The 27,587-nt window shown below is 38.1% G+C and overlaps 1 protein-coding gene across 1 annotated transcript in view; it reads right to left on the bottom strand.

Moving 5' to 3' along the window:
* ADAMTS3 (ADAM metallopeptidase with thrombospondin type 1 motif 3) overlaps positions 1 to 27,587 on the bottom strand; it is a 298,704-nt gene that overhangs the window by 12,046 nt on the left and 259,071 nt on the right. The window contains exons 17-21 of the mRNA XM_020988493.2: positions 25,876 to 26,039; positions 21,325 to 21,490; positions 20,951 to 21,083; positions 17,169 to 17,376; positions 4,143 to 4,260 (exon numbers count right to left, since the gene is read on the bottom strand). Of these exons, the coding sequence (XP_020844152.1) occupies positions 4,143 to 4,260; positions 17,169 to 17,376; positions 20,951 to 21,083; positions 21,325 to 21,490; positions 25,876 to 26,039 (789 nt within the window). The remainder of the gene's footprint in view (positions 1 to 4,142; positions 4,261 to 17,168; positions 17,377 to 20,950; positions 21,084 to 21,324; positions 21,491 to 25,875; positions 26,040 to 27,587) is intronic.

Below are 27,587 nucleotides of genomic sequence, written 5' to 3' on the forward strand. Positions count from 1 at the left end.
AGCAATGTGGTTTTATTTGTACCTCTGACACTTATGACCGTTGGTCAAGACACTTAACACCAGGGGCCTCAAGTTTCCTCATTTGTTCAAGATCTGTGCTATGATTCTACTTCCCACAGTTCAAAAGAGAACAAGAAGAGAGGAGTGAGGTTTCATAAATGACAGACAGTGATTCATAGCGTTTGATCCACACACATACACATACACACACACACACACACACATCTGAGTGTGTGCATTACAATTCCTTCCCTCTGTTAATTTCTTCCTATTTATCTTGTATAAAGCTTGCTTTGTGTAGTTTTGTTTTTGTTTTTTTTTGTTTTTTGTTTTTTGCATATTGTCTCTCTTTGAGGGCAGGGATTGTCTTTTGCCTCTTTCTGTGTCTCTAGAGCTTAGCATAGTGCCTAGCACATAGTAGGTGCTTTAAAAAAGTCTACTGGTTACTAAAATATTCAACATATACCAAATACTGGTATTTCATATGTAAATACTAAACTAAATGCTGGAGTGTTTAGTTTAATACATGTATACACATACGCACACACATACAAAAGTTCACAGATATGTATGGATAGACATTTCATAATAACACATGAGGTCATTGGAGAACACTTTGGAGTAGCCCAAACAATCTTGGGAATGACTCATGTACAGCAACTGAAAATATTTTTATTTTCTGAAACCTTTCACTTTTTACCTTGCATGTATTCTGCATTTTTTACTTATGTTCATATTGCATCCCTTCTTCTCTTACTAAAATTCAGCTGCTTGGAGTAAGTATTATTTATTTTTTTGCCAGAGGAAAGACTGCCATAAAGTAGGTGTCTGATTAGTGTTGTTTGAAATAAACTGAACTGAATCATATTGTTTTGCCCACACTTTTAAATAAGATAATCTCTTGTCACCAGATTTTTTTCCAGTTAATTTTTTTCCTGCAGATTTGTGATCTCTATGGCCTTTTCCAGCTGTTAAGCTATAAAGATACTATAAAGACATCTTTAAAATAATAAGCATGGACATCAAAGATTCCTTCTAGCCCAAAGTCCGATAGCCTGTGGATAATGTAATGTTGTCTAAGGTAGGATACATAGATCTCCATCTAGCTTAAGGACCTGCTGAGGGTGAAGGAAAAGGAATGTCTGGAGAGAATTTTTTCAAAAAGGAAACCTATAGGGGAACTTAGTTTGTGTTTGTTTATCTGATGAGAATTAGTACAGATCAAGAAGTTAAGAAACAGCAATTAAAATGGCATTTTTGTAGCACAGCACAGTAGAAAGAGGGGGCAGCTAGGTGATGCAGTGAACAGACCACCAGGCCCAAAGTCAGGAAGACTCATCTTCCTGAGTTCAAATCTGGCCTCAGACATGTATTGGCTGTGTGACCCTGGGAAAGTTTCATAATCCTGTTTGCCTCGGTTTCCTCATCTGTAAAATGAGCTGGAGAAGGAAGTAGCCAACCCCTCCAGTATCTCTGCCAGAAAACTCCAAACAGGATCACCAAGTCAGATATGACCGACCCAACCAAACAACAGTGGAAAGAACGCTGGCTTGGGGATCAGAGAACCGGAGCTGAAATCTGAGCTCTGATAGTTAGTTTCTGTGTGCCCGAGGCACTTAATTCAGCCTCAGCTGCTTCTTCTGTTGGATAAGGAGACTGGACCAGATGGCCTCTGGGGTCCCTTCCAGATGTAAGGCTATCATCCTATCTCTTTGAGAACAACGAATTTCAGCCTTTTTCAACAGCAGAGACTGAGAAATGGATGTATGGAGCTGATAGCTTCCAGTGGTTATCTGAGGTAGTGATAACTATTGTTTATCTCATCTCACTTTCTCCTTAAAAAGCTATGGTCTTTCCGAGGTCTCCTAGACAAGACCAAGCTTGGATTTTGAATGGGGAGTCGGGAGGGAGATTTTTTTTTCCACATGGACTACATTTGAGCCTGGAATTTGTTGCTCATTAACATACTTCCATGATACCACTTCCTCTATTGTACAAAGTAAACATGGGAACTTTGGTTAAAGAGTACCTGAATTATGTTGAAGTGAGATGATGACAACATATTTACTGGAAGACAAAAGAGTACAAAATCACAGTATTCTCCATTCATTGGATGGAGCTGTCTGGATTGGTAAAGAGTGATTCCTAAGGCATTTGGTATGCTACCAGTAATGACGGATATTTAAAATCCCTTCCAACTCTCAAACTCAATTTTTTTTAAAAGACAAAAGGGAAAAGGTTTTTTTTTTACTAAAATAATAAGATTTATAACTTCTGACTCTGAAAATTGATCTGCAGCTTTGAAAATGTTCCGTTGAACTAGCATTTCAAGCATACATTTTTCAAGTAAAAATATTTCAGAACACCACTAAATATTGATGCACTCTGACTCCCCCTGGTGTTCCTTCATGTCTATACAATAGTATATGTTAAAATGAAATCTGCTCAAAATATTTTCTCTCCTAAAAACTTTCTGAACTAGCAAAGGAAAAACCACCACAAGAGATTGCCTTTACCCACTTATTTTAAAAAAGACAGAAAACATTGCTCAGCAAGTGAAGGTACTTTAGGTCAGGGGCAGACAAATCCTTTAGCCCAGAGTCCTACCAATGAGGCTAAGCAATGCTATTGGGTACCATTTGGCAGGTCTAAGAAAGAGACAGGAAAGTAGATGGAGGGAGACAGGGAAAGATAGGCACATGGAAGGAAGGAAAAAAGGAAGGAAGGAAGTCAAGAGAAGAACACATTGGTCAGGTAGGATTAGAATGCCAGTAGCCTAGATACATAGCCCAAGGATAATCCTAACTACTAGCTCTGATCAGGATTTATAAATTCAAAGAATTGGTGACAATCATCACAATTGATTTATCCAAGTATTTTCTTCAGAAACAAAAATTTTCATCTGGATAATAATATCTACAAAGGAAACAAAGGGGTTTTTAATATAGCAAAATCATTAAACTTTTCAGTCATTGGAAAAAGGCAATGTAGATAAAGAACAACATGTGGTTATAAAGTATACATTGGGAAAGAGGTGTAGAGAAGCATATTGCAGATCCATTCCTTAAGGGAATGCAGGTTTTGGTTAAAAAAAAAAGAAAAATGCTTTAGCTTCATAGGGAGGATTTTTTTTTACATGAGAAAAGCTGTACATTTCAAAGTTCTCATTTAATGAAACAAGGAAAATGCATACACATAGCTATAGAAAGAGGTACCTATTTCTTTATATATACACCTATGTATATATTGAAAGCTTCTACAAATGTTTTATAAGGTCCCATAAGGTCCACCTGGAAAGATAACCAATCAATCTTCTCCTTACAGTATATGATAAGGAATGAAGATGAACTAACAGATTTAAAATGTCACCATTGGTTCAATGAGCATATCACCAAATCTGAACCATAAATATAATTGCTCATCTCCTTTTACATTTGCACAGGAGAGGCTCTGGGCAGCAAGGTGGCACCATGGAGAGCACCGTGCTTGGCATCAGGAAGACCTGAGTTCAAATCTAGGAGATAGTGGAAGACAGAAGGACCCTGGCATTCTGAAGGACCAGACACGAGTGAATGACTGAACAGCAAGATGCATGGGATCTTGTTATCCCTTGCACAGGAATATTGTCAGGGACTTGTTAATGACTTTCCCACCAACAGGATGAAAATCCAACACAGTAAAAATGGAAGCAGATGCAGGGTAGTGTTGCTACATAGAGGGATTCACAGGCACCTTTACTATCCCCACAGTCAGTTTCATTGACAGATTTCCAAATCTGACACATTACACACTGATCGTAGTAACCTTCCACAGTGTTCTCAGCATTCAGACAATACATTGAGCAGAAAGCCCCACAGCTCAACAAGAACAGACTAAGTTAAAAATAGATGACGCAAGCCTACAGGACCACCAGCAAACTGGGATGATGCCACTCTTTTGCATCCATATTCACTAACTCATATAGGGATTGGCGAAGATATAAACCTTGCAAATAAACTTCTCAGACTGATTTTGATAGAGTATTATGTGGTTGGCACCAGTAAGCTAATAAAAACCCTTGTCCTTGCACTGAATGGAAACTTTTATTTAGGCTGTACACTAACCCTTATCAATACAACAAAATATTTTAATGTTACACATACCATTACAAGCAGCAAGCTTACAGACTCTCACTGAGATGGGTTTTTCGCCATTACATTGGTCTCCAGTCTTGCAGATCACTTGTCTTGTCTCTGTTCCTTCACCACAAGTTACTGAACACTGAAGAAACAAAGGTATGGGTCATGGATGATTCTGCCAAAACAGTCTGTGTCCTACCTCATAACACACACACACACACACACACACACACACACACACACACACAAACACATCTGGTGTGTCACTTCTCCCTCTTACAAGACACTGAAATGGTTTGATTCTTCCATTGGGCAAAATAGTACCAAGTTTAAGGTACCTCCCCAAATCCCATTGAAGCACACCAATTTCAGCTTAAATAGCTAGAGGTGAAGCCTCTTAGAAGATCTCAGAGCACCTTTAAGGTCACATTCATTATCTCATTTGATTCTTACAACAATCCTGTGAGGTAGATGCTACATGTTACTAAAGACCCCCATTTTACAGATGAAGGAACAGGCTCATAGATGTTAAACACCCTGCCCCAAGTCACCTTATGGCCCCTTCTATTGTACAAACTGACCATGTTAACCTTTGGTTAAAGGGCAGTGAGTTTTAGAGGGAACATTGGATTCTAGGTCTCAGTTGACTCCAGGTTCAGAAAGGACTCAACTATGCTCACACATGTAAAGGCAAAATGAAATGACTGCAGGAAGTCAGAAATTAGAAGTTTATCCCAATATCAAGGCAGGTAGGTGGTTCAGTAGATAGAGCCCTGGGTTTGGAGTCAAGAAGACCTGAATTCAATTGCAGTATTAGACAGTATATGACCCTAGGCAAGTTACTTAACCTGATTATCACAGTTTCCATTTTACAGTTGAAGAAACTGAGGCAAACAGAGATTAAGTGACTTGCCTAGGGTTATATAGATAAGTGTCTAAGGCCATATTTGAACTGAGGTCTTCCTGACTCCGGGCCATCATGCTAACCATTATGCCACCTAGCCATCTCAAGGCAACTCACCTTCCTGGTCACTTAAAGATTTTCTTCTTAAACTATTTCATCAAGAACAGAACACAAAATCTCTGGATGAAGTCTGAAGGTAAAGTATAGTGTGTCCATCACTTCCCTATTCCTGGAGGCTATTCATCTCAATACATCCTGAGATTTCATTAGCTTTTTGTTTGCCACATTGAGTTTGAAGTTAATTAAAATGCTTGCTTCATTTTTTGGGGGCTGAGGGGTAGTGAAAAAATATTTTCTTGATGTCTCTTGTCTTTATATGAGTGATTTCTTCCCTGATCCCCTCAAGTTGAGACCATTCTTTATGACAAATAAAATTAATGAAACAGAAATATCTGACAACAGTGGCAGCAAACGACAATGTCAGCATTATTCTGCCCTCATTATCCAAGACTTTTATTGGTTTCAACTTCCTTTTAGTGATTTTGTACTTTACAGTGTTGTAGTCATTTTTTATTGGTCCCCTGGTTCTATTTATCTTACGCTGATTTGGCTCATACAAACCTTCTCAATGCTTCCCTAAATTCCTCTTATTCATAATTTCTTATTGTGTAATAACATTCTGTTACATTTATATAACAGTTTTAAAAGCTATTTCTCAATCAATGGGTACCTACTTTGTTTCCAATTCTTTGCTAACCCAAAGAGAGCTTCTGTGAATATTTTAATACATATTGGACCTCTGTTTCTGTCTCTGACTTCCTGGAGAGATATACCCTACACGGAGATTGCTGGATCAAAAGGTATAGATAACTTAATCACTTTCCTTGAATGATTCTAAAGAGACATGGAAAGCAGTGGCATGACCACATAGCTTGACCCAGAGTACCCTGATCTGCCTGGAACATAGACTAGCTAGCCCATTTTTTGGGTTATTTTTGCCAGTTTGCATGGTGTTAGGTGAAATGTGAGAGTTATTTTAATTTGTATTTCTCTGGCTGTAAGTGATTCTGAGTGTGCTTTCAATCAATCATTTGTAGGTTACATTTCTTTTGAAAATTATTTATTCATATCCTTTGGCCACTAATCCATTGAAGAAAGGCTCCTGCTACTATATATTTGTGTAAATATCCAGTATATTTTGGATATCAAATTTTTTATCCATGATATTTGAAGCTAATATTGTTTCTACTTTATAGTTTCTCTCCATTTCTATTTTCATTGATCTTATTTTTGTAAGTGCTTCAATTTTAAGTAACCATTCTCTCATTTACCTGCTATGATCTCCTTCATGCCTTGTTTAGTTCAGAATTATTGCCACAGATATACTTCTGAAAGGTGCTAGATAGCCATATTTTCTAAATTTCTAATGCCGTGATCTTTCATAGGTAGGTCGTGTAGCAGTTTTGGGCTTAAGTACAAGCTTGTGCACAAGACATTGCTCTAGACCTAATTCGTGCCAAACTGCTTTCCAGTTTTCCCAGTAGTTCCTATCAAAAAGGATGTCTTTCCAATGTAATTTCTGTTCTTGAGTTTATAAAACACTGGGGTATTTTTTTCACTTGTTTTAACTTCTTGCTTATTTAATTGGCTCCACTTATTTGTGGCTTGCTTACCAAGGGCTAGTCATTTTGGTGACTAATGTTTTATAATGAGTACACTTTGAGGTCTGTTAATATAATGCTCCTCTTATTCATTCTTTTTCTCATCTCCCTAGAGATTCTAGGTCTTTTGTTCTTCCAAATGAATTTCATTATTATTTTGTCAAGTACTAAAGGAAAGTATCCCCTCAGTAATGTGACTAATCTAGCACTAAATATGTAGAAAAACAAACACATAATACTGTCTTTTTTTGTATTGTGCAAAAAAATCACTAACATATTATTATCTTTTGATGCAGAGATTCCACTGCTAGGTATTTATCTCAAGGAGGCTTGAATGTCGAGAACATGGGAGATGGGGTTAGGAAAGCCTGGGTTCAAATCAGCCACTTGCCAGCTATGTGACTTTGGTTAAGTCACTGTCATTGACCACGGTCTTTATCTAAGAAAGGAAATATTAGACTCTATGGCCTCTAAGCTCCCTTCTAAGTCTCTCTGTGATTCTAGGAAGGACATCAATGATAAAAAAGAAAAGGACCATGTAACACCAAAATATTTAGAGCAGCACTTTCTGTAGTGCAAAGAAATGCAAGCAAACAAGGTATGGTACATGAATGTAGTGGAATATTACTGTGCTGTAAGAAAAGATGAATGTGATGAATACAGAGAACCATGGGAAGACACATGAACTGATGCAAAATGAATAAGCAGAACCAGGAAAATAATACGTAGGATGACTACAACGATATCAATGGAGGCAACAAGAAGAAAATATCTGAAACCAAATGCTGTGAATTAAAGCGTGGCCTAAAAGAAGACCTAGGAGATGTGGAGAATGGGTGTGTAAAATGTCAGACTTTTTCAATGTGTCGGTTAGTTTTATTGAACTTCTTAATTTAATAAGCAGTGGTTCAGAGTGAAAGGAATTGACAATGTATTGACACATATTGGAAAATGTAGGTGATGTGAAAATGAAGGCTATCAATACAAATTTAGTTTTTAAATCAACATCCTTTGACTCTGAGATCTCACTGCTAGATATATACCTTTAAGAGATCAAAGTAGAAAGAAAGGTCCCATATACACCAAGATATTTATACTAAAGAACAAAAATTTAAGAAAGGGGGGAAAAGCAGTTCAGAAATACTGACCAGCACATCAGCTGTCAAACAGTGTATGCAATGTTCCACATCCATAGCTCCCCACCTCTGCAGCTAAGGGAGGGAGACATATTTTCTCCTATCTTCTTCAGGAGAAAGCTTCACCACCAATATGGCCAATAGAATTTGGTTTGATTGCCTTCCTCCCTCCCTGCCTCTTCCTCCTCCCCACCATTTACACTGCTGTACTCAACAATGGGTTCTGCCATTTCCCAATTGATGGGTACTTACTCTGTTTCTAATTCTTTGCTGCTATGATGAAATATTACTGCGCTATGAAAAATAGTGAATATGAAAAATACAAAGAAGCATGAAAAGATATTAACTAAAATAATATGAACTATCATTGATTAACCCTTCTGCTCTCATGCCATCCTCCCTTCTGGTACAGATTGTACTCTGAGCTGCACCTTCCTGGGATCTGACCACTTACTTCTCATCAGTGGAAGTTTCTATCAAGACCTCACCTTTATGATGTGTCTACTCTGTCCCCCAACTTCATTGTAAGGCCTTGTCTCACTCCTTCCCTGCTCCGGGGGTTGCTTCATGCTACTGCAAAAGCTTCTTTTTCTACTAACTTGACTCAACTCTTATTCCTACTTGCATAAGCAACTCCCAATGCTCCATCCAAACTCTTTAATTACCTTAAAGGCAAAGGAATTTTATCTCATCCACCTCTCTTCTTGAGGACTCCTCATACCCTCTTCTTTTCTCATCCAAGAAGTCTTCATGCATTTTATCCTACCAGCTATATTAATGTACTAACGTGGGGAAGCATACAGTGAGTAGAAAGCTAAGCATCAAGTCAGGAAGACCTGTGTTCAAGTCTGTTTCTGACACATTGACTTTGTAACTCTGGTCAAGTCATTAACTTCCTAGCGCCTTCAGGCAACTCTCTAAAATTAATTTTTTAAAGGGTTTTCTTTCTGCTATGGTAGAAAGTTTTTTTTCCTGGGAGTTTCTTATAAGAAAGAAATCACAGATCAGGACAAAAAGTAATGGCAGGGGTGGGGAGAGAGATACTATTTTTCCTTTTCAAATATTAGTTTACAAGGGCAGCTAGGTGGTGCAGGAGATAGAGCACTGGCCATGAGTTCAAATCCAGCCTCAAACCAAACACTTGACACTTACTAGCTGTGTGACCCTGGGCAAGTCACTTAACCCCAATTCCCTTAAAAAAAAAGCCAAAAAGAAATATTAGTTTACTCTACATATCTATTCTCCTCCTGATTTTTCTCATTATCTTTTGCCACATCCCATATTCATTTCTTGGTGTAGACCTAGCCACATGAAAATAAAGTTGCATTTCTCAGTCTTTGGAAGTATTTAAATTTTTGTTGTTTGGTCATTTTATATGCTGAATAATACCCTGCTCTCCTATGGGTTCCTCGGAAGGAACAATTTGAATTCTTCTTCCCTTTTACTAAAAATCCAATTATTTTCTTTGATGTTTAGACTCAGCCTCATGGGGTATCTTTTTTCTTTGAGTCCTAACTGGTCTCCTTTGCTCTTTTGAATATCATACTTTGATTTTTGCTTTATTTCCTGTAACCACAAAAGAACTCTGGGTTGTTTTGAGTGATTCCTCTTGGAATTTGAGGGATTTTTTTTTCTTTCTGAATGCAAAATATGTTTTGAAATTTTATAGTTCTGAAAGTTGACTATAATGTTTTATTGAGTGAGAATTGAGGTTTCTTTTTGTTGGATATAGTCTTCTGTAGATTCTCTTGATTTGGGGTTTCTCTCCTGCATCCACAAATTTCTGGGGATTTTTTTTCTGTATGACTTTTTGAAAATAGTATTCAGGATTTCTTTGTCACATTTTTTCTTTAAGACTTTTTTTCCCAATTATCTCTTTATACCCCATCTTCAAGTTAAGAATCATTGTTTTGTAGGGTTTTTATTTGTTATTTGTTTGCTTTAAAAAGTTTTGATACCTTTTTTTATATCATCTACATTGCCAATGTCTATTTTCCTCCTAGAAAGCCATCTCTTTTGATTAAAAAAAAATAGATGGAAAAATCAATATTCCACTGCCTTAGTGCCCTATCTCTGTAACAAATAGAGGATGGTACATTTTCATGTTTTTTCGTGAGGTCCAAGTTTGGGCATTACAATTTTATGACATTTCTATAATACAATTCTTCAACGACATCCTTTACTCCTGGGTTTTGTGCATGTGTGTGGGTGTTCTTCACATACCTTCCATGCACAGATGCAATTGATATCCAGATTTTGGAGGCAGTGGTATTGTGCGGCTTGCTGCCTATAGCATCATGTATAAGATAAGACTTTGATTTAATGGGAAGCTTGAGTTCAGCAAAAGAGCTTTGCAATTTCCTGAAAGTAATCAGTCTACTCTCTTCTTCTTTTTCAAATCTGGGCCTAACTCACACTGTCCAACACTACCATCTTCCCAGGCCTACGTACTCATGGAAAAGCCCTGTAGGTAGCCATCAAAATGCATGGTAAAATAGGGGTGGCACACATTCTTCATCCATTTGGTTTTTCCTGTGTAGATAAACAAGTTCTTTTGAGTGATTTCAGATGTTTTCTAGGAGGCACTGGATTATTCTGGGGCTTGATACGATCAGTATAATATCAACCACAAATAGGAACATCTGGAGGACTTCATCTTTACAAAGAATTTCTCATTCATCAAAACTCTGCGGTATGTCTCTTTTGTTTCACTGTTGAATACTTCTGTCACATGTATATCTCCTTATTTTATGACTGATCTGATGTTTATTACCAGAAGGTGACTGATAAAGGTTATTTTATTGTTATATTTTCCAAAGAATCTCGAGTAATTTGGATCTATGAACTGGAGACATTTTGTTGATCCTACAAGGAGGTGTTTTGTTTCTGCCAAATCAAAAGCTTTTTCCATAATAAAAACACTATGAGATTTTGTATTCCTTAAATGTTTCAATTAATTGAGAAATTGTGAAGATGTGTCTGTTTGTTAAATACTGCTTGCAAAAACCTTCTCATTGTCTATTAATACCTCATTGAATAATAATCTTGATTTGAATAAAAATGACTCTCAGAATGATTTTGTATTGATGGAAACACAGGCATATAATTTGTTGTTACTTATTAATGTTCTTTTTTGCCTTTTGGGGAGATTAATAAAGCTTAATATTTTTTCACTTGTCCTTTATATTTTTTTTCCTTTAGATATCTTATATAATGGTCACTGTTATGTCACTTCTACATGAATATTCCCCTTTCAGAGCTGGAAAAATCCAAAAAGAAATTCAGTTTAAAAAAAGAAAATAAAGAACTGAGCAAACTGATCTTTGTGTTCTGTGTATTAATTACCATTGATGTTGCATCATGGTCTGTAAAGAATATGTTTAGCATTTCTGATTTTGTTCATTTCTCTATGATCCAAAGGGTACCATGTAGTTTTGAGAAATATGCATATTCATTAAATTCCTATTCAGGAGATGCCATTTCTTTCAGCTTTAAATTTATCCACAGTTTGTTCAGTTCTATATTTTTATTTAGTTTTTTCTGTTAGATTTGTCCATCTCTGAAAAAGGAAGACTAAAGTGTTTTTTAAAATTATTGTGACTGTCTATGTCTTTCCACTATTCTATTACTTTTCCTTTGTTAATTTGGATGTTATACCAGTCACTGTAAATGTCTAGTGTTAATATTGATTCACTGTTTATGATTTTTAATATAGTTTCCCTATTTCTTTCTCTTGATATTATGAATTTCTGAGTTTTTCTTTGTCTACTGGCATGATTACAACTTTTGTGTTTTTTAATTCATCTGATGCATAGTATATTTTGTTCCAGAGCCTAATTTTCAGTGCATATTTGTTATTTCCGATATTTCTTTTATGCAACAGATTGTTGGCTATTATTTTTTTTTACTCATTCTGCCACTCTCATGTGTCTCAATTTTTAAAAAATCACATTTAAAGTTATGATTCTTAGGCTTGTGTTTTCCCCATTTATTATTTTTTTTTGTCCTCTTCCTCATTTAAGTAAGTACTTTGTCCCTGACATTAGTTTCACTTACACTACTCTGATGCTAGTTTATTCTTACAAGTTCTTCTCTAGCTCCTACTCCCAGGTGCCTGACATTTCTCAAGTATTTTGAATTAACCTAATCATTTTTTTAAATTTCTTCCCTCATTTTGTCCCTTATTTCCTACCTAGTTAAGTATGTAGTTAAAAATCTTCTTTCCACTCTCACCTTTTGTTTATAGTAAGTTTCTTCTACTTTGCCCTTTTCTAAAAAAGTTTTCATGAGCTTTGTTCCCCTCATTATTTCTCTTTCCTTCTAGAGTTTATTTTTGTAATTCATGGGCTGTAACCTTCTTTATTTTCTTTGCGTCCCTTGTGGGATTAAAGCTTTTGAAGTGCAATATTTGAGCTCCCTCTTCTGTCTGATTTTTATGCTGTTGCCTTTGGAAGACTTCATCTATCTTTTTTTTTTCTGTGCCTCATTCCTAGAAATATCATTTTATGGAGGAAACAATGTCAGATAGAAGTGACTCTTTGTGGTAGGAGTTAGTTTACTCTGAGCTATGTTGTTAACTAAACTAGGTTACTAATATACTATGTTAACTAACTAAAATTGATAACTATGCACACAAAATCGGTGTCCCAAATCATGGGTCCTGGTTTCTTTCCTGCCTTCGTTATGATCATTCTCCATCCTCAAGGTCATGTCAACACCACCTCTGGTTCTATGTTTTATCTATGAGTCAAAGTGCCAGCTACCATTAGGAACTCAAAAATTCTCTCTCTTGGGCCAGAAATTGCCCAAAAAGGCATAACAGGCTAAAGGTGAGGTGGCTTCTGAACATGCAAACTCTTTGCAGACTAAATCCATCATGAAATTCCTAACTCCAACCACAGAGTCATGCTTTCTCTCCAGTGGGAGTGAGATTCAGCATCCCCATCCCTCCCATTCAGGGGACAATGCCTTACTGACTATATTCAGAAATTCTGGACAGTTTTCTTACATTATATTCCACATTATGGTATTCTGGTGTTTTTTTTTTAAATCCATTACCTTCTGTGATATCTATGAGTGTTATCTATCTGTGTTCGGGATGGTCACTTTGGTTTGTATATATTTCATGTGTTCTTTTAACATTTCTGTTTTTTATTGTTCTTCTAGGGCAGGTAGGTGATAGTAGTGGATAGAGTGCCCGGGCCCGAAGTCAGAAAGACTCTTCTTCTTGAGTTCAAATCCAGCCTCAGTACTTATTAGTTATATTACCCCTAACAAACCACTTAACCCTGTTGGCCTCAGTTTTCTCATCTGTAAAATAAGTCAGAGAAGGAAATGCCAAACCACTCTAGTCTCTTTGCCAAGAAAACCCCAACTGGGGCCACGAAGAATCTGAAATGACTGAACAAATTTTTTCTGCCAAATCATCTTTCACTTCCATATTTTTGCATTATAATTCTGTTGATCTTTCTACCACACCTATTTTTTGAGATTCTATATTATGGATTCAAAGTTTTCTATTCTGTTCCTTGTATTTTACATTTTGTGTTGAACACTGTTTTATGCATTGAGCATTCTAATTGCTGAATTAAATTCTTAATTTTTTATGAATATTATTTCCCTTTTTAGTCATTCTGAAGTTGCTTGAACATCATTTTTGAGGAATCCATAGGCCCTTTAATCATTTACTAATGGGTTCCCTTTCCTTAATATTGAAATATTTGTTCATGGTACTTTTTTATGGTTTTACGCATTTTCTTCCTTGTGTCTTTAGTACCCTTTGTTGGTTTATCTGCTTGTGCACCTGGATTTTATTGCCACATTTTCTTTAAGTATTTGGTGTTTCAGCCTTTTTCTTGCATTTCTCACTCCTCACTTTTAGGCCTCTCCTTTGCTTGTACTGAACACTGCTGAAGGTAGAATGAAGGATTTCCTCATTCTTTTACGGAGGATTTGGAATTCACCAGTCCCTGGTCTGAGTGACATCCAGATTATGGGATCATTCCCAGCTAGGTTGCCACTCTTTCCCTGACACCCAAAATAGCCAGTTGGACAGGACAATCCTCAGTACAGTTGATTCTTCTTCATCCCTGCTCTTGTCTTTCACCTGGCTGGACAGAATCATCACCTGCCACTCTTTGGTAGAGGAAGTGAGGTAAAAGGCATTGGGAAGAGTCACTGAAGCCCCAGAAATCTCAGCTCTAAGCCGGCATAAGGATGGGAGGCTGATCTCAGCTAAACTTCCAGTTGCCGTTCTCTCAAGACCAAGGCAGCTGGCTGCCTCTACCCAAACTGTTTCAGCCACCTTGATTCCTTCCTCCACTTACTTCCTTTCATTGCCCTGACTAGACAGAGTCAGCACCTGCCATTTACTTCTTGCTGGTGAGAGGAACTGGGGATGTTTGGACAGAGTTACTGCGGCTTCAGGGGGGCCTACCCTTGTTCTGTGGCCTAGCACAAGCCTATGACTTAGCTTGATCTCCCTGCCACAAGTAAATGCCACGAGGTGGTTATAGTGGTACGGAGTGATTACTCTAAGTATTGAAGTTCTCTGGTGTTATTTAATAAGATTTATCTTGCTCAGAGTTGTTTCTCCTTATCATGAGGATTTAGTTCTAAAAAAACTCCCTATGAGCTCTTTGAGAGCCAGGACTAGCTTTCACCTTTCTGTATATCCCCAGCTGGTGGTACAGTGGTTAGAGCATTGGACTTGGAATCAGGAGGATTCATCTTCCTGAGTTCAAATCTAGTCTTAGCCACTTGCTAGCTATGTGAGTTTGGACAAGTCACTTAACCCTGTTTGCCTCAGTTCTTCATCTGTAAAATGAGCTGGAGAAGGAAATAGCAAACCACTCGAGTATCTTTGCCAAGAAAACCCTAAATGGTATCATGGAGAGTCAGACATGACTGAAATGACTGAATAACGACAATAAATACCCTCAGCACTTAGTATAGTGCCTAGAGCATAGTAGGGACTTAATAAATGCTAGCTAAATAAAAAATAAATCTACATCTGATACCTACTTTCTTTGTTTTGAGCTTGAAGGGCTGAAGAAGTTTGCTTAGACTAATTACCCATCTCACTCCTCCCAGATTTTTGTATGTGTCCCTACAATCTTAAAAAAAAGTTTCCTTATTTTAATTTTTTTTACCTTTTACCTTGGCATTTTTGGTATGCAATTCTATCATTTTTTTTTCAGAGTCTACTATTATGGAGAGTGACACTATCTGTTGCTAGAAAATCTCTGGTCACTAGTTAGATTTGGTAATTTCCTTTTTAAGAGTTCCAATTGCTTCGATGTTTTCACCTAATTCTTTGATTGCTCTTCTGAACCTTTCCAGTGGTTCTTAGACTTGCTCCTCTATCATTTCAGGACTCACAGAATTAATTGTAATTCATTCACCTGCCTGAGATGATGTTGATTCAGTTTCCTTTGTTGAGAAGTGTTGAACACGGAGATTGTTTTTGTTTCATTTTCAGCAAAGCAAGCTGTACATGCTAGAGATTCAGATTTGTGTACAACCCTCTCTGTTCTGCTGTGAATAAGTCAGTCTTCCTTTCTGTTGATGTTTATTCAATTTATATTTTTTTAGAATGGGAAAAACAAAGTTAAGAAGACTGTTTTTCTTTTGATATTTATCCATTTTTCTTCCTCAGTTTTTGTATATTTTTTCAATAATTCTGTTGATTTTTCTATGGTTTCTTTGATGAAACTTTGCTTCTTAGCTCCAGTTCTCTTCCTACTGAAGGAACAGCACTGTTGTGTTCTGTCTCTGCCTTTTCTTCTCTCAGAGCTCTAGTGTTAGAAGAAATCAGTGCCCCCCCCCATCCAAACTGTGAAGGCAGACTCTGAGTGGCCCCTGCAATGGGGCCTATTCACTGCCTTTACTAGTTACTTTTTGGCTCTATTTTTCTCTCTGCCACTGATTTTATTCAATCTCTATTAGCCTAAAGAGGCTGGTTGTGAGGGGCATAAGAAGGGTGCTCCCAGATACTGCTGTGAGGGATGGTCCCAGAACCCTTCGTCCTTGGGATTGTTCTCTACCTTTCACTCCCACTGACTGCCTGTTTCCTCTTTTCATGTATTAACTAGAAATGAGCATTTAATTTCTCATATTCTCCCTTCTCTACTTCCTTGTTCCCTGGCTCTGTACTCATCTGCAGCTGTCTTTCTCTTTTTCTGTTTGTAGCCGATATGCTTCATGGGTCTCAATCTACCTGAGAATAAGGTCCCCATTAGAATGCTTCCAAATGGTTAACTCTGAAAGGCCGTGTCTAAAATTGCAATAGGCCCCCAAGTTATTGATTGGGCTACTTGAGGGGTTAGGAGCCTAGTGCCAAAGGCTTTTGAGTGATAGGTTCCTCCACACACTTTAGGGGCTAGGGATTGGTGGGTAGGAAGACTACTACAGGGGTTCATTCTAAACGTCATTTCCTAAGATGGCAGCAGTCATGAAGATCTTGGTATCACCCTGGGCCAGTCAGTAGGCTGTGGGAGAAGGATGACTGGAGAGTAAGGAGGCAGTCCTAAAAGTGCAAGGAAGACTAGTGAATTGGTCTTCAGTTCTTTTTTTTTTCTGTAAGAACTACTTCGGTATGGATTCTCATCTGTTATATTCATGTCATTGCTGATTTTCCTGCATTTGGGGGCTTTTTAATTGTACTATGTGGTGTGATGTGGGGAAAGCTGTCTATAGGATACTGATTACTTCACCATCTCCCCAGAATTCCTTCACCTCTAGACAAAAATGTTTTCCCAAACAAAAGCTATTAACTATGCTTCCTCCATTTTGTACTTGAGGAGTGAATTAGGATAGAGAAGAGGGGATGAACAGAAAAGATGCTGAAGTGAAATCAATCACACCTAGTAAGTGATTAGATTAAAAAAGATGAGGAAGAGGGATAAATCTAAGAAAACCATAAGGTTGCAAACATGAGAGACTGGGTGAATGATGTTACCCCCCTCCCCCCCCCCACACAATGAGAAATAGCTTAGGAGCCAAACTATCTACTTTTGGGAGAGATAGAATAAGCTTAGTTTTAAACAAGTTGATTTTGAGATGCAGTGAGATATGCAGGTAGAGAGGTAATGAATGAATATTAACCCTTTCCCAAAACTACCTCCTTGAATCATAAAGAAAATACATGCCCACACACACACACACACACACACCCAACAAATGTTACCTGTCTTGTTAATTGGTTATAAGCTCTTTGAAAACAGGAATTGTGGTTTTAAGCTTTAAACACACATAGGTAGTTCATAATTATACATTACCATTGATATGATCATTATATTTAGGGGGGAAATAAAAAATAAATAAATACACTACAAACCCACATACCCACCTCATTCCAGGGCCCCGTTTTCCATTGAGAGGGACATGGCAATCTGTTACATGGTCTACGGGTCTCAGGACGCTCTCCTAGACAATACTTGCTATGCACAGAGCGGTTGGTTCCGTCCTGGAGAGGTTGAAGGCATCGTACTGTGCGGAGCTGATACCCAGAATTTCCGCAGGTTTTGGTACAATATTCCCATTCATCAGCCACCCAGCTACAGAAAGGAGGAAAAGACACACAGTTCTAGTTATGTAGGGTCAGCACTGTTCAAACCAAAGCAGAGACACGTTGGTCTTCACCCGCTATCACTCAGATGATGGACTCAGAAGCTTATTTTGTTCAGGTATCTCTGACTCCCTCAGTGTGAGCCTCCCTCACTGAGGTACTCTGCATCCTTTTCTGCCTTCCAAGAGACTGGCCTTGTGAATTTCCATGACTGAAAAATCATTCCCTTTCTGGCGATGTACACAAAGCAAGACAGTACATGATAAATAGGAAGTAATTAATAGAGGGAAGGTATATATACATACACACATGTATGTATGTATGTGTGTATCGAGAGAGAGAGAATAGATGGAAGGAAATCTATTAAAAAGGCACAAGGGGGAGATTCTCTTGGAAAGGCTTCCCGCATAAGGTAGGATTTGAGCTGAGTCTTAAAAGTAGTCTAGGAAATTTTTTGGAGTCAAGATGAAGAGCAAAAGCATTCCAGGCATGGGAGACAGCAGCCAGTGAAAAGATATAGAGATGATTGGTAGATAAATAAAGATGTTTATTACCAGATATATCTGTATATCTATATCTATATATACATATACACACACACACATTATACCTAGTTATTTTGTCTCCTTCCATTAGAATGTAAGCTGCTATTAATCAACATTTTTAAGCACCTATTTGCCAGGCACTGGGCTAAAAGCAGTGAATACAAAAAGGAGCAAAAGACAGTCCCTGCCCTCAGGAAACTTACAGTCTATAGGGAAGACAAAATGAAAAAAAAATGTATACAAAGCAAGATGGTGCATGATAAATAGGAAGTAATTAAGAGAGAAGGCACTGCAATTATGAGGGATTGGGAAAGGCTTCCTGCAGAAGGTAGGGTTTTAGTTGGCACTTACAAGATGACAAGGAGGTCAGTAGGGGAATGGAAGAGGGAGAGGGTTCTAGGCATGGGGGACAGCTAGAGAGAATACCCAGTGCCAAAAGATGGAGTGTCTTGTTTGTGTAACATCCACTGGATTGAAAAGAATGTGTCAGGGAGTAAGGTGTAAGAAGACTGGAAAGGGAGGAGGGGCTAGGTCACAAACGTCTGTGAATGTCAAACAGCATTTTGTGTTTGTTCCTAGAGGCAATAGGAAGCCACTAAAGTTTACTGATTAGTAACACGATCAGAACTGCATTTTAGTAAAAATCACTTTAGTGACTGCATGGAGGATGGACTAGAGTGGGGAGAGACATGAGGCAGGCAGACCCGCTTGTGGCTACAGCACAGAAGGGGCCCTTCCTGAGTAAAGACCAGAGTGCAGACCAGGAGAGCAAGGACCATACCTCTCCTGGGATCACACTGCCTTGAAAGCACTGAAAACTTGCAGAGCCCCAGAACAAGCTCTGAAAACAAGCACAAAAAAACCCCCTGAAGCTTGTACAATACCTCCCCACTCCCAGGTGAGGAGAATCCAACTTTAACATAAAGTTCAAAGCCAAGAAATAGGCTAGAAAAATGAGCAAACAATAAAAAAAGAACAAGACCATAAAAAAGCCACTATGATGACAGGGAAGACACAAATGCAGAAGACAACAATGTGAAACAGTCACAACCAAAGCATCAAAGAAAAATGCTAATTGGACTTTAGCCTAACAAGAATTCCTGGAAGACTTTTTAAAAAGTGGCAAAGTAAAAATTGGGAAAATATGTGAAAGTGATGCAGGAAAATTATAAAAAGAGAATTAACAACTTGGGTAAGAGAGGCACAAAAAATACCAAAGAATATCACCTTAAAAACAGAATTGGCTTAATATTTTTTTTAAAAAAAAAGCATAAAAACTCACTGAAGAAAAGGGGAAAAAAGCAGAATAGCCCAAATAGAAAGCATAAGAAATGAGCTACATTAAGAAAGACACGGAAAGAAAGACAGAATAGTCCTTTTTAGTTCTGGGCATCTCAGAGCAGAAAGGACATTGATAAGTTGGCAAGAGTCCAGAAGGGGCAACCAGAATGATAAAGAAACTTGAATACCTAAATGATGACCAGTTGAAGTAACTGTGAATGGTTAGTGTAGAGAAGAGAAATATTACAGGGTCAAAATAATTGCCTCCAAGTACCTGAAGGGATTAGACTTACTGGTTTGTCCTGATTGGTGAAAACTAAAACCAATGTTCAAATACTGAAAAGGAAAATTTAGATGATATCTGGAAAAACCTTCTAACGATTCGAGTTGTCCAAAAAAGGAAAAGGCTGCTCATTAAGGTCGGGGGTGTCCCTTCTCAGAGGTCTTAATTTAAAAAAAAAGGCTGCATGATGCCAAGCAAGCATGTTATAGTTGAGACACTCTTGGTTATAGGTTGGGTGGGATTTGAGTTAGAGATTGAGTTCAAGGCATAGCTAGTAGTCTAATATGGCTGGAACATGGAGTGTGAAATCGGATTTGAATTTAGAGGTAATGGGGGGAAGGAAGGTTTTTGAGGAAGGCAGTAGTATGATCAGACCTATATGCCTTGGGAAGATGATTTTTTCAGCTTGTAGAGGATGAGTTGCAGAGACAAGAATCATGAATCAGAGATATCAATTAGGAGACTTTGACTGTAATCCAGATGAGAGAGACAATGAGAGTCTAAACCATGTTGGTGGCTAGGTAAGTAGACACATGGGGACAGATGGAAGAAAGGTCAAGGAGGTAGAATCAATACATCTTGGCAATTCATTAGATGTGAGGTATGGGGGAGAGGAAGAATCCAGGATGAGTCCAAGGTTGGATTTTGGATGACTGAGGGCATGTTAGTGCTCTCAACAGAAATGAGAGTTGGGAGAATGGTCAAGTTTATTGGGAAAGATAAGCTTTGTTCAGGCATCCACACATTGGGATGTCTAGGCAACAGTTCAGAACAGAGATATCCATTCAGCAGGCAGTATCTAGGTCACTTTGATCATTAACTATGATAACTGGTTACTATGCCTCTAAATTAAATCTAGCTTCCAACTCAGTCTTCTATCCAAATTAGACTATTATCTGCCACCTGAATTCCATCTCTAATCTTTGTGATTTGCACAAACAATTCCTCGTGCCTAGAATGTAGCCTAGCCTCATCCCCGCCTTTTAGAAAACTTGTCTTCCTTCACACAGCATTGCACACAGTAGGCACCAACTACATGTTTATTAAATAAGTGAATGAACTATAGTATACAGACACAATGTATGCCTATCTTCACGGGCCTGTAAATTAGGACAGGACAATGGAATGAGGACCTGAAACCACTGGGCTCTGCTTACATGGCAACCATTATTAAATGTGAATCTGCAGACATTTACTGAAATGGCGAGGTCCATTGGACTGGTTCTATAGCAATAGGAACTGGGTTCATAATCTGTCTCTGATGCTTACTGTCTGTGTGGCCCAAGGCAATTCACAACTTCTCCCTGACTCAGTTTCTCATCCGTAAAATGAAGGGGTTAGGGAGTAGATGGCCTTCCAGATCTAGACGCACAAGCTATGATTCTGCCATTCATTTTTATCTGAATTGGAGATTGAAGCCTAGCAATATTATGAATAATCATCATCATACTTACAGAGGATGTGTGCACTCCTGAAGATTGCACATTCTACGAATGGGTTTTGGCTTTTTGCTGGCTTCACAGAAGCTGCGATGCACCATTTTATTATCACTCTTCCTGCGGCACCCATATTTGGTATACTGAGAACCTGGGGAAAGTCTGAAGAGGTTACTTTGGACCCAAAGTAAAAACTTACCCAGATATGAAAAAATAAATGTAGCTTTAAACAACAGTTCATTAAAAGCATGCCAACTATAAAAAGAGACACTCTTAACATGCATCACTGAATCTAAAATGACAAAGTATGTGGAGTCTGAAGATGCATGAAAACTGTTTTCTTCTTCCCATACTGTTGTATATTAATATGAGAAAAAATATGGTCCACTTACCCCCACCACAAGGTTCTGAGCACTGGGACCAGCTCTTCAAAGCCCACTCAAAAGTGTCTAATTCTTCCTGGATTACATTATTGCTGTTAATGGTTGGCACTGAATCTTCATGAATGATATACTTGTACATCAAACTGGAACGTGTGTCATTCTCCTGAGGAATAATCTATTAAATACATAATACAGCCATGTGAATGAGGCTGATGGAGCTGAGTAACTTAATTATTACTGTTACTGAAACTGGAAATTGCCTCCTTTTTGTTCAAGGGAACGGTAATAATTAGAAGCTTAATCAGGCGTGTTGGCTATGTGTTAAGAGACCCATTTATTAGTTAAATAGTTTTCTTACTTTGAATTTTATTAATCTCTACTTTGATTTTCAGAATTTCTCATTTGGTATTTAATTAGGGATTTTTAATTTGTTCTCTTTTTAGCTTTTTTAGTTGCATGACCAATTCATGGATCTTTTCTATCTTTATTTTATTCATATAAGCATTTAGGAGACACAAAATTTCCCTCAAGGACTGCTCTGGCTGTATCCCATAAATTTTAGTATGTTGTTTGCTGAGACCCATGTTGTGTTTTTAAAAACATAAGGGTGAAAAGTCTAAATTTATTTTTAAAAATTAAAGGGAAATTGTTCCTATTACAAAAGGTCCTTTTGTTTTACATGAGGTTTCCTTTAAACAGTAATTTGTACTTGGGTTTTGAAAGCATTTTTTGTTTAAAAAAAAAGACGTATGTGCAACTATTATAATTACACACCTATTGTTTCAAGTGAATTATAAAAGGGTATAATATTTTAAAATAAACTTGAACTAGGCGCCTCGCTTTCAGGAAATTGGGTCCAAGAGGAAAATCTGGGAGTCCACTGGGAAGAATATTCTGGTAAGCAAAAATCTAACCTTTATGTGTCCTAGAGTCTCAGACGGGAAAGAGACGTCAGATGCTTTCCAATCTAAGCCCTGCCTGACTAAGAATTCATACTACAGCACATCTGATGAGTGGTCACCCATGTTTCCTGGAAGACTCTTCCTTCTGGGCAGGAGATCCCTCTATTCCTGATGGGGCCCATTCTCCCTTTAGATGGTTCCAGTGATTCAGAAGTTCTACCTAATAGCAGGCCTAAATGAGTTTCTTTGTAATCTCCACCCATTACTCCCAAGCCTACCTTCTATGATGGAGTAGAGCAATTTTAATCCCTCATACATCCTAAGACTTCTTTTCCGCAAACTAAACATCCTTAATTCCTTCAACCAATTTCCACATGATGTGATCTTGAGGCCCTTTGCTATTTTTGTTACCCTTCTCTGGACACTCCCCACTTTATCAAGTCAACATAAATTTTAAGTGCCTACTACGTTCCAGGCACTGTGCTGAGCATGGAAGATACAAAGAATGGCCAAAAACCATCCCTGTCCTCAAAAAGCTTACAGTTTAATGGAGAAGACAGCATGCAAACAACTACATACAAACAAGCTATATAACAGGACAAATTGTGGGTAATCTCAGACAGATAGCACTTGCATTAAGGGGGATTGGGAGAGGATTTTGGTAGAAGGTGGAATTTTAGCTGAGATTTGAGGGAAGGGATTAGGCATTTATTAAGCATCTATTATGTGCCAGGCACTGTGCTAAGTAATTTAAAAATACCATTTCATTTGATCCTCACAATTCCCCTATAATGTAGCTGAGGAGGCTGGGGACTAGATGGACTTTGATGACCCTCGTAGATCTAAATGAATGAGCCATGATCCTGTCATTTATTTCTAGTTGAAGTGGAGAAAGAGAGTCATTACTACGATCTCCATTTTACAGTTGAGGAAAATAAGGCAGACAGAGGCTAAGTGACTCATTCAGGGTCCTATTAGCTAGTGTCTGAGGCTGGATTTGAATTCAGGTCTTCCTGACTTCAGGCCCAAGTGCTCTACCCATTGTGCCATCCATATACATCTTGAAGGAAGCCAAGGAAGCCAAGACACGTGGAACAGGAAAGGGAGACTATCTAACATGTGGGACAGCCAGCAAAAATGCCCAGTTCCTAAAATGTAGCACCCAGAACTGACTGTAATGAGATGTTGTCTCACTAAGGAAGAATAGAGAGATAACACTGTACCCGCAGTGCTGGAAATGACCTCTTTCTTAACTAACATCTTAAGATTGCCTTAGCTTTCTTGGTTGCTATATCATACTTTTGATGTGCATTGAATTTGAAGCTTACCAAACCTTCCATATCTTTATTAGATGAATTGTCCTCCATCTGGGACTTCCTTATTTTATGCAAGCAAGGCTGATTTTTTGAACCCAAGTGTAAGGCTTCACATTTATTGCTATTCCATTTCATTGTAATAGACTGGGTTTGGGTCAATGTTTCAGTTGATGGAGATCTCTTAGGCTCCTGACTCTCATCTAGCACGTTAGTTATCCTAAGATTTTATCAACCAGAAAATGAGATAAGGATGCCATATGCCTTTATGTAAGGCAAGAGCCCAATTTCTTTGTGTCAGGGGCCCCTTGGGCAGACTGGTGAAGCCTACAGGCCCCTTCCCAGAGTAATGTTTTTAAATGCTTAAAATAAAGTAGGTATGACCAAAAAGGAAACAAAATGTGTGAAACACAGCTCTTTCTTTTTCTCCCTGCTCTCTATCTCTGTCTCTCTCCATCTCTGTCTATCTCTGTCTCTCTCTACCTTTTTTTAAAATTTTTAGACAATTGGGGTTAAGTGACTCACCCAGGGTCACACAGCAACTAAGTGTTAAGTGTTTGGTCTGAGGCCGGATTTGAATTCAGGTCCTTCGGACTTCAGGGCCGGCGCTCTATTCACTGTGCCACCTCGCTGCCCATATCTCTGTCTCTCTCCATTTCTGTCTGTCTCCCTCTGTCTCTCTCTCATTCACCACCCCAAGCTAAGAATCTCTGATTGAAGCAATAAAGATGCCAATTAGTCCAAGGTATAGCACTAAAGGACTTGTGCTCAAATGTCACTGAAACATGAATGGCTGTTCTTTGGGTCTAGAAAGTCAATCAGTTCTACCTAATTGTATTACTTATCACCTAGCCCACATCTTACCATTTCATCCACATGAGATAATCACATGTGAAATATGTCGTTAATATCTAGGTCAACTACTTTCATTTCATTTCCCTGATTAACTGTCATACAACCTTGTCAAAAAAAAGGATATGAGTTTTGTCTGGTGTGGCTTTTTCCCTTCCCTTTCCTCTCTTTCTGGCCAATTCTTAATGAATGGGGTTATGCTTATTCTTTATGACTTACCTCCTGCCTTTTTTCCCCTAAGTATCACTTTAATAATATGTTCTAAAATTTTGCCAGCAGTCAAAAGCTAAATTCCATTGCTCATAGTGTGTAGACTACTCTATTTCCTCTTTGAAGTTTGGGACAACATTTGTTCTTCTCTAGGACTGTTTTTAAAGAAAGACTTGGGCCAGTCACTTAACTTTTTCATACCTGTTTTTCGCCATCTGTAAAATGAGGACAGTGGCTAAGATCCCATTCAGCTTTTGAATCCTTTGATTCTACAATATTTGTCAATTCTACTGAGAGCTGGATGCATCAAGGGTTCCTGTTGATGCCAGACTCTTTGCTCAACACTGTTCTTCTAAGTGGGTTATGTGTTGGAAAGCAGATGTGTGGTAACATATCAATTCCTGTCCAAGTTAAATAGGTCAGTGAAAGAATTTTCAAAACTAGTTTGGGAGTGGTGTCGGGGAGAAGAAAATGATAAGCTGTAGGTAAATGGTACTTTATCTTGGCTTGTCTTTTCCTTATTTATTAACGTAGTAGAGTCTTGGATTGAGAGTGCCAAGGCATGTTGGGAAGACTGGCTTCCCCCTCCCCCACCCCAGCCAACTGGAGAGGATGGAGATTGGACATAGCCACTCTGAGATCTTCCATAATTTGAGGAGGGAATCCAAGGCATTCACTTCATCATTTCTCACCCACCTGACTTCCTGGATTCATGATCTCTAGAAACTCATCATTCTGAAAGACAAAATCAAGCCAGGCCATCTTCTACTTTGGCCTTAGAACTTCATCATTCCCCTTCACCCACTGCAGCTTCTTTTTATGCGTTGTCTTCCCTGATTAGATTGTGAGCTCCTTGAGGGCAGGAACTGTTATCCCTTTTTATTTTATTTATTTATTTTTTGTAATCTAAGCACTTAGAATAGTGCCTGGAATATAGTAGGTGCTTCATAAATGTTTATTGACTTTGACTCTGATTCTTTCCAAATGTTAAATCACGTTTGACGTTTGAAGGATGGTAATTGATTTCACGTTAGACTTTAAGAGATTAAGAATATGAGAAGTGAACCTGACAGTCTGAATTTCCCAAAAGCAGGGGAGCTTGGTGGAAGCAACTTTAAAAATGCCTTAAATGTAACCACATTAAAAACCCTAATAATCCAATGAAAACTACCCAGATGTAGATAAATTTTAACGAGGATGTTGTCCGATATAAAAGCTATCACGATGAAATTTAATTTTTAAAAAAATGATACCAAGGAAATTGCAACCATTATACCACATACCAAAACAATGACAGAGTCATGTAAAGGTCCATCAGTGTGAAGAGTCTCAATGTCACCTTCGATGTTGTAGTCCCATTCTACGCCTAGATCGATGAATGTCCGAGACTTTGCTTCCTCCCCTCGGCCATTTAAAATGTAGTGCCCTGTTGCCTGGTTCTTGATAGCTAAAGAAAGGGAAAGTTTGAGGGGCCAGGCATGATAGAACCAAGGATCCATAGCAAATTCATTCTTTTCTAAACAACTAAAAGCTATTCCTCTCTCCTTATGTTTTATCATTAAAACAATAAGAACAATAATTACAGCATACCTCATTGTTTTGAAATGACCACTGCTTCCCACAATGGATATTAATATTGGCATCTCTAGCAGACTTCCTAGATGGAAGATGTACCTACATATATACATACATACAATATACATGCATTTATGTATACACACATACATATATGTATACATACATGCATATATTTAAGCTTTGATCGAGCTTAAGATGCAATAAAATTTTAGTATACATGTATTTATGCACATGTATATGTATATACATGTACACACATATATGTATGCACACATATATACACACATACATATATACGCATATATACACACCTATACATATATATGTATACACACCTGTGATTTCATTGGAATAGAGACTCCTGGGTGAGGAATCTCTCTCTACTAACACATCCTGGCACCTTCTCTGCAACGGATAGTCTTAGAGAGTAATCTAGACCAGAGCTGTCAAATTCAAATAGAAACTGATCCCTGCAGCCCCATATTGACTTAGAAAACCACAAATTGACATTATCTATGTTGCATTATATTTTTATTTATTTTGTTAAACATTTCCCACTAAGAGGTTAAGTAACTTGCCTAGGGTCACAGAACAGTATGTGTCAGAGGCGAGACTGGAACCTTGGCCTTTTTGGCTTTGAGGACAGATCTCTGATTGCTATCCCACGCTACTTCTCAGGCCAACTCTGGGTGACTCAGAGTATGGTGGTGCCCTTGATAGTAATAAGGGGGTTTGGAACAGGGGAAGGTATGAAGGCGAAGATAATGAGTTCAATTTGGGGAATGTTACATTTAAGATGTCTTGGGCCATCCTGTTTAAGATGCCCTGTACATAGCTGGAAATGTAAGATAGGAAACTGGTTGAGTTTGGATAAACAGATGTTTGTGGATTGGGTGTGTATGTACACTTTCCCTTGGCACTCAAAATTTAAAAGCCTACTGGCATGGAGTGATAAAAGCAGAACCCTGTACTTTCTAGTGATCTTTTTTGTAAAGTCTGGCACATAACCTGAAAATAATGAATACCATGCAAACAATTTGTGGCCCACAAAAATAATAATGTTTTCATTTACTTTACTGCACACCCAATGGGAGGGAAAAGGTGGTACATAAACTAGGGGAAATAAGAATCACATCAAAACTCTAGGATTTGTAATTATTTTTGCTTTAAGTAATAAGTGAGAATCGACTTTAAAATTTCAGTTTAAAAACTGATTCAACTAAACCTGTATAAATAATTCATTTCTCCACTTTTAGGGTAAAAGAGAGTGAAATTTTCACTATGGCAACAAATGAGATTAACTTGGTGTTGCTTTAACAACAGCAAGCAGCGTGTTTGCAGTCTGTGTGTGAACTCAGAAGTGGAACGCCAGGCAAAGTTCATTTGTGTGACTTGTTTATGGGAGGGCAACAGGCTC

The sequence above is a fragment of the Phascolarctos cinereus genome, unplaced genomic scaffold (genome assembly GCF_003287225.1).
Source record: "Phascolarctos cinereus isolate Bilbo 61053 unplaced genomic scaffold, phaCin_HiC Scaffold_9;HRSCAF=440, whole genome shotgun sequence".
In the NCBI taxonomy this organism is placed as follows: Eukaryota; Metazoa; Chordata; class Mammalia; order Diprotodontia; family Phascolarctidae; genus Phascolarctos; species Phascolarctos cinereus.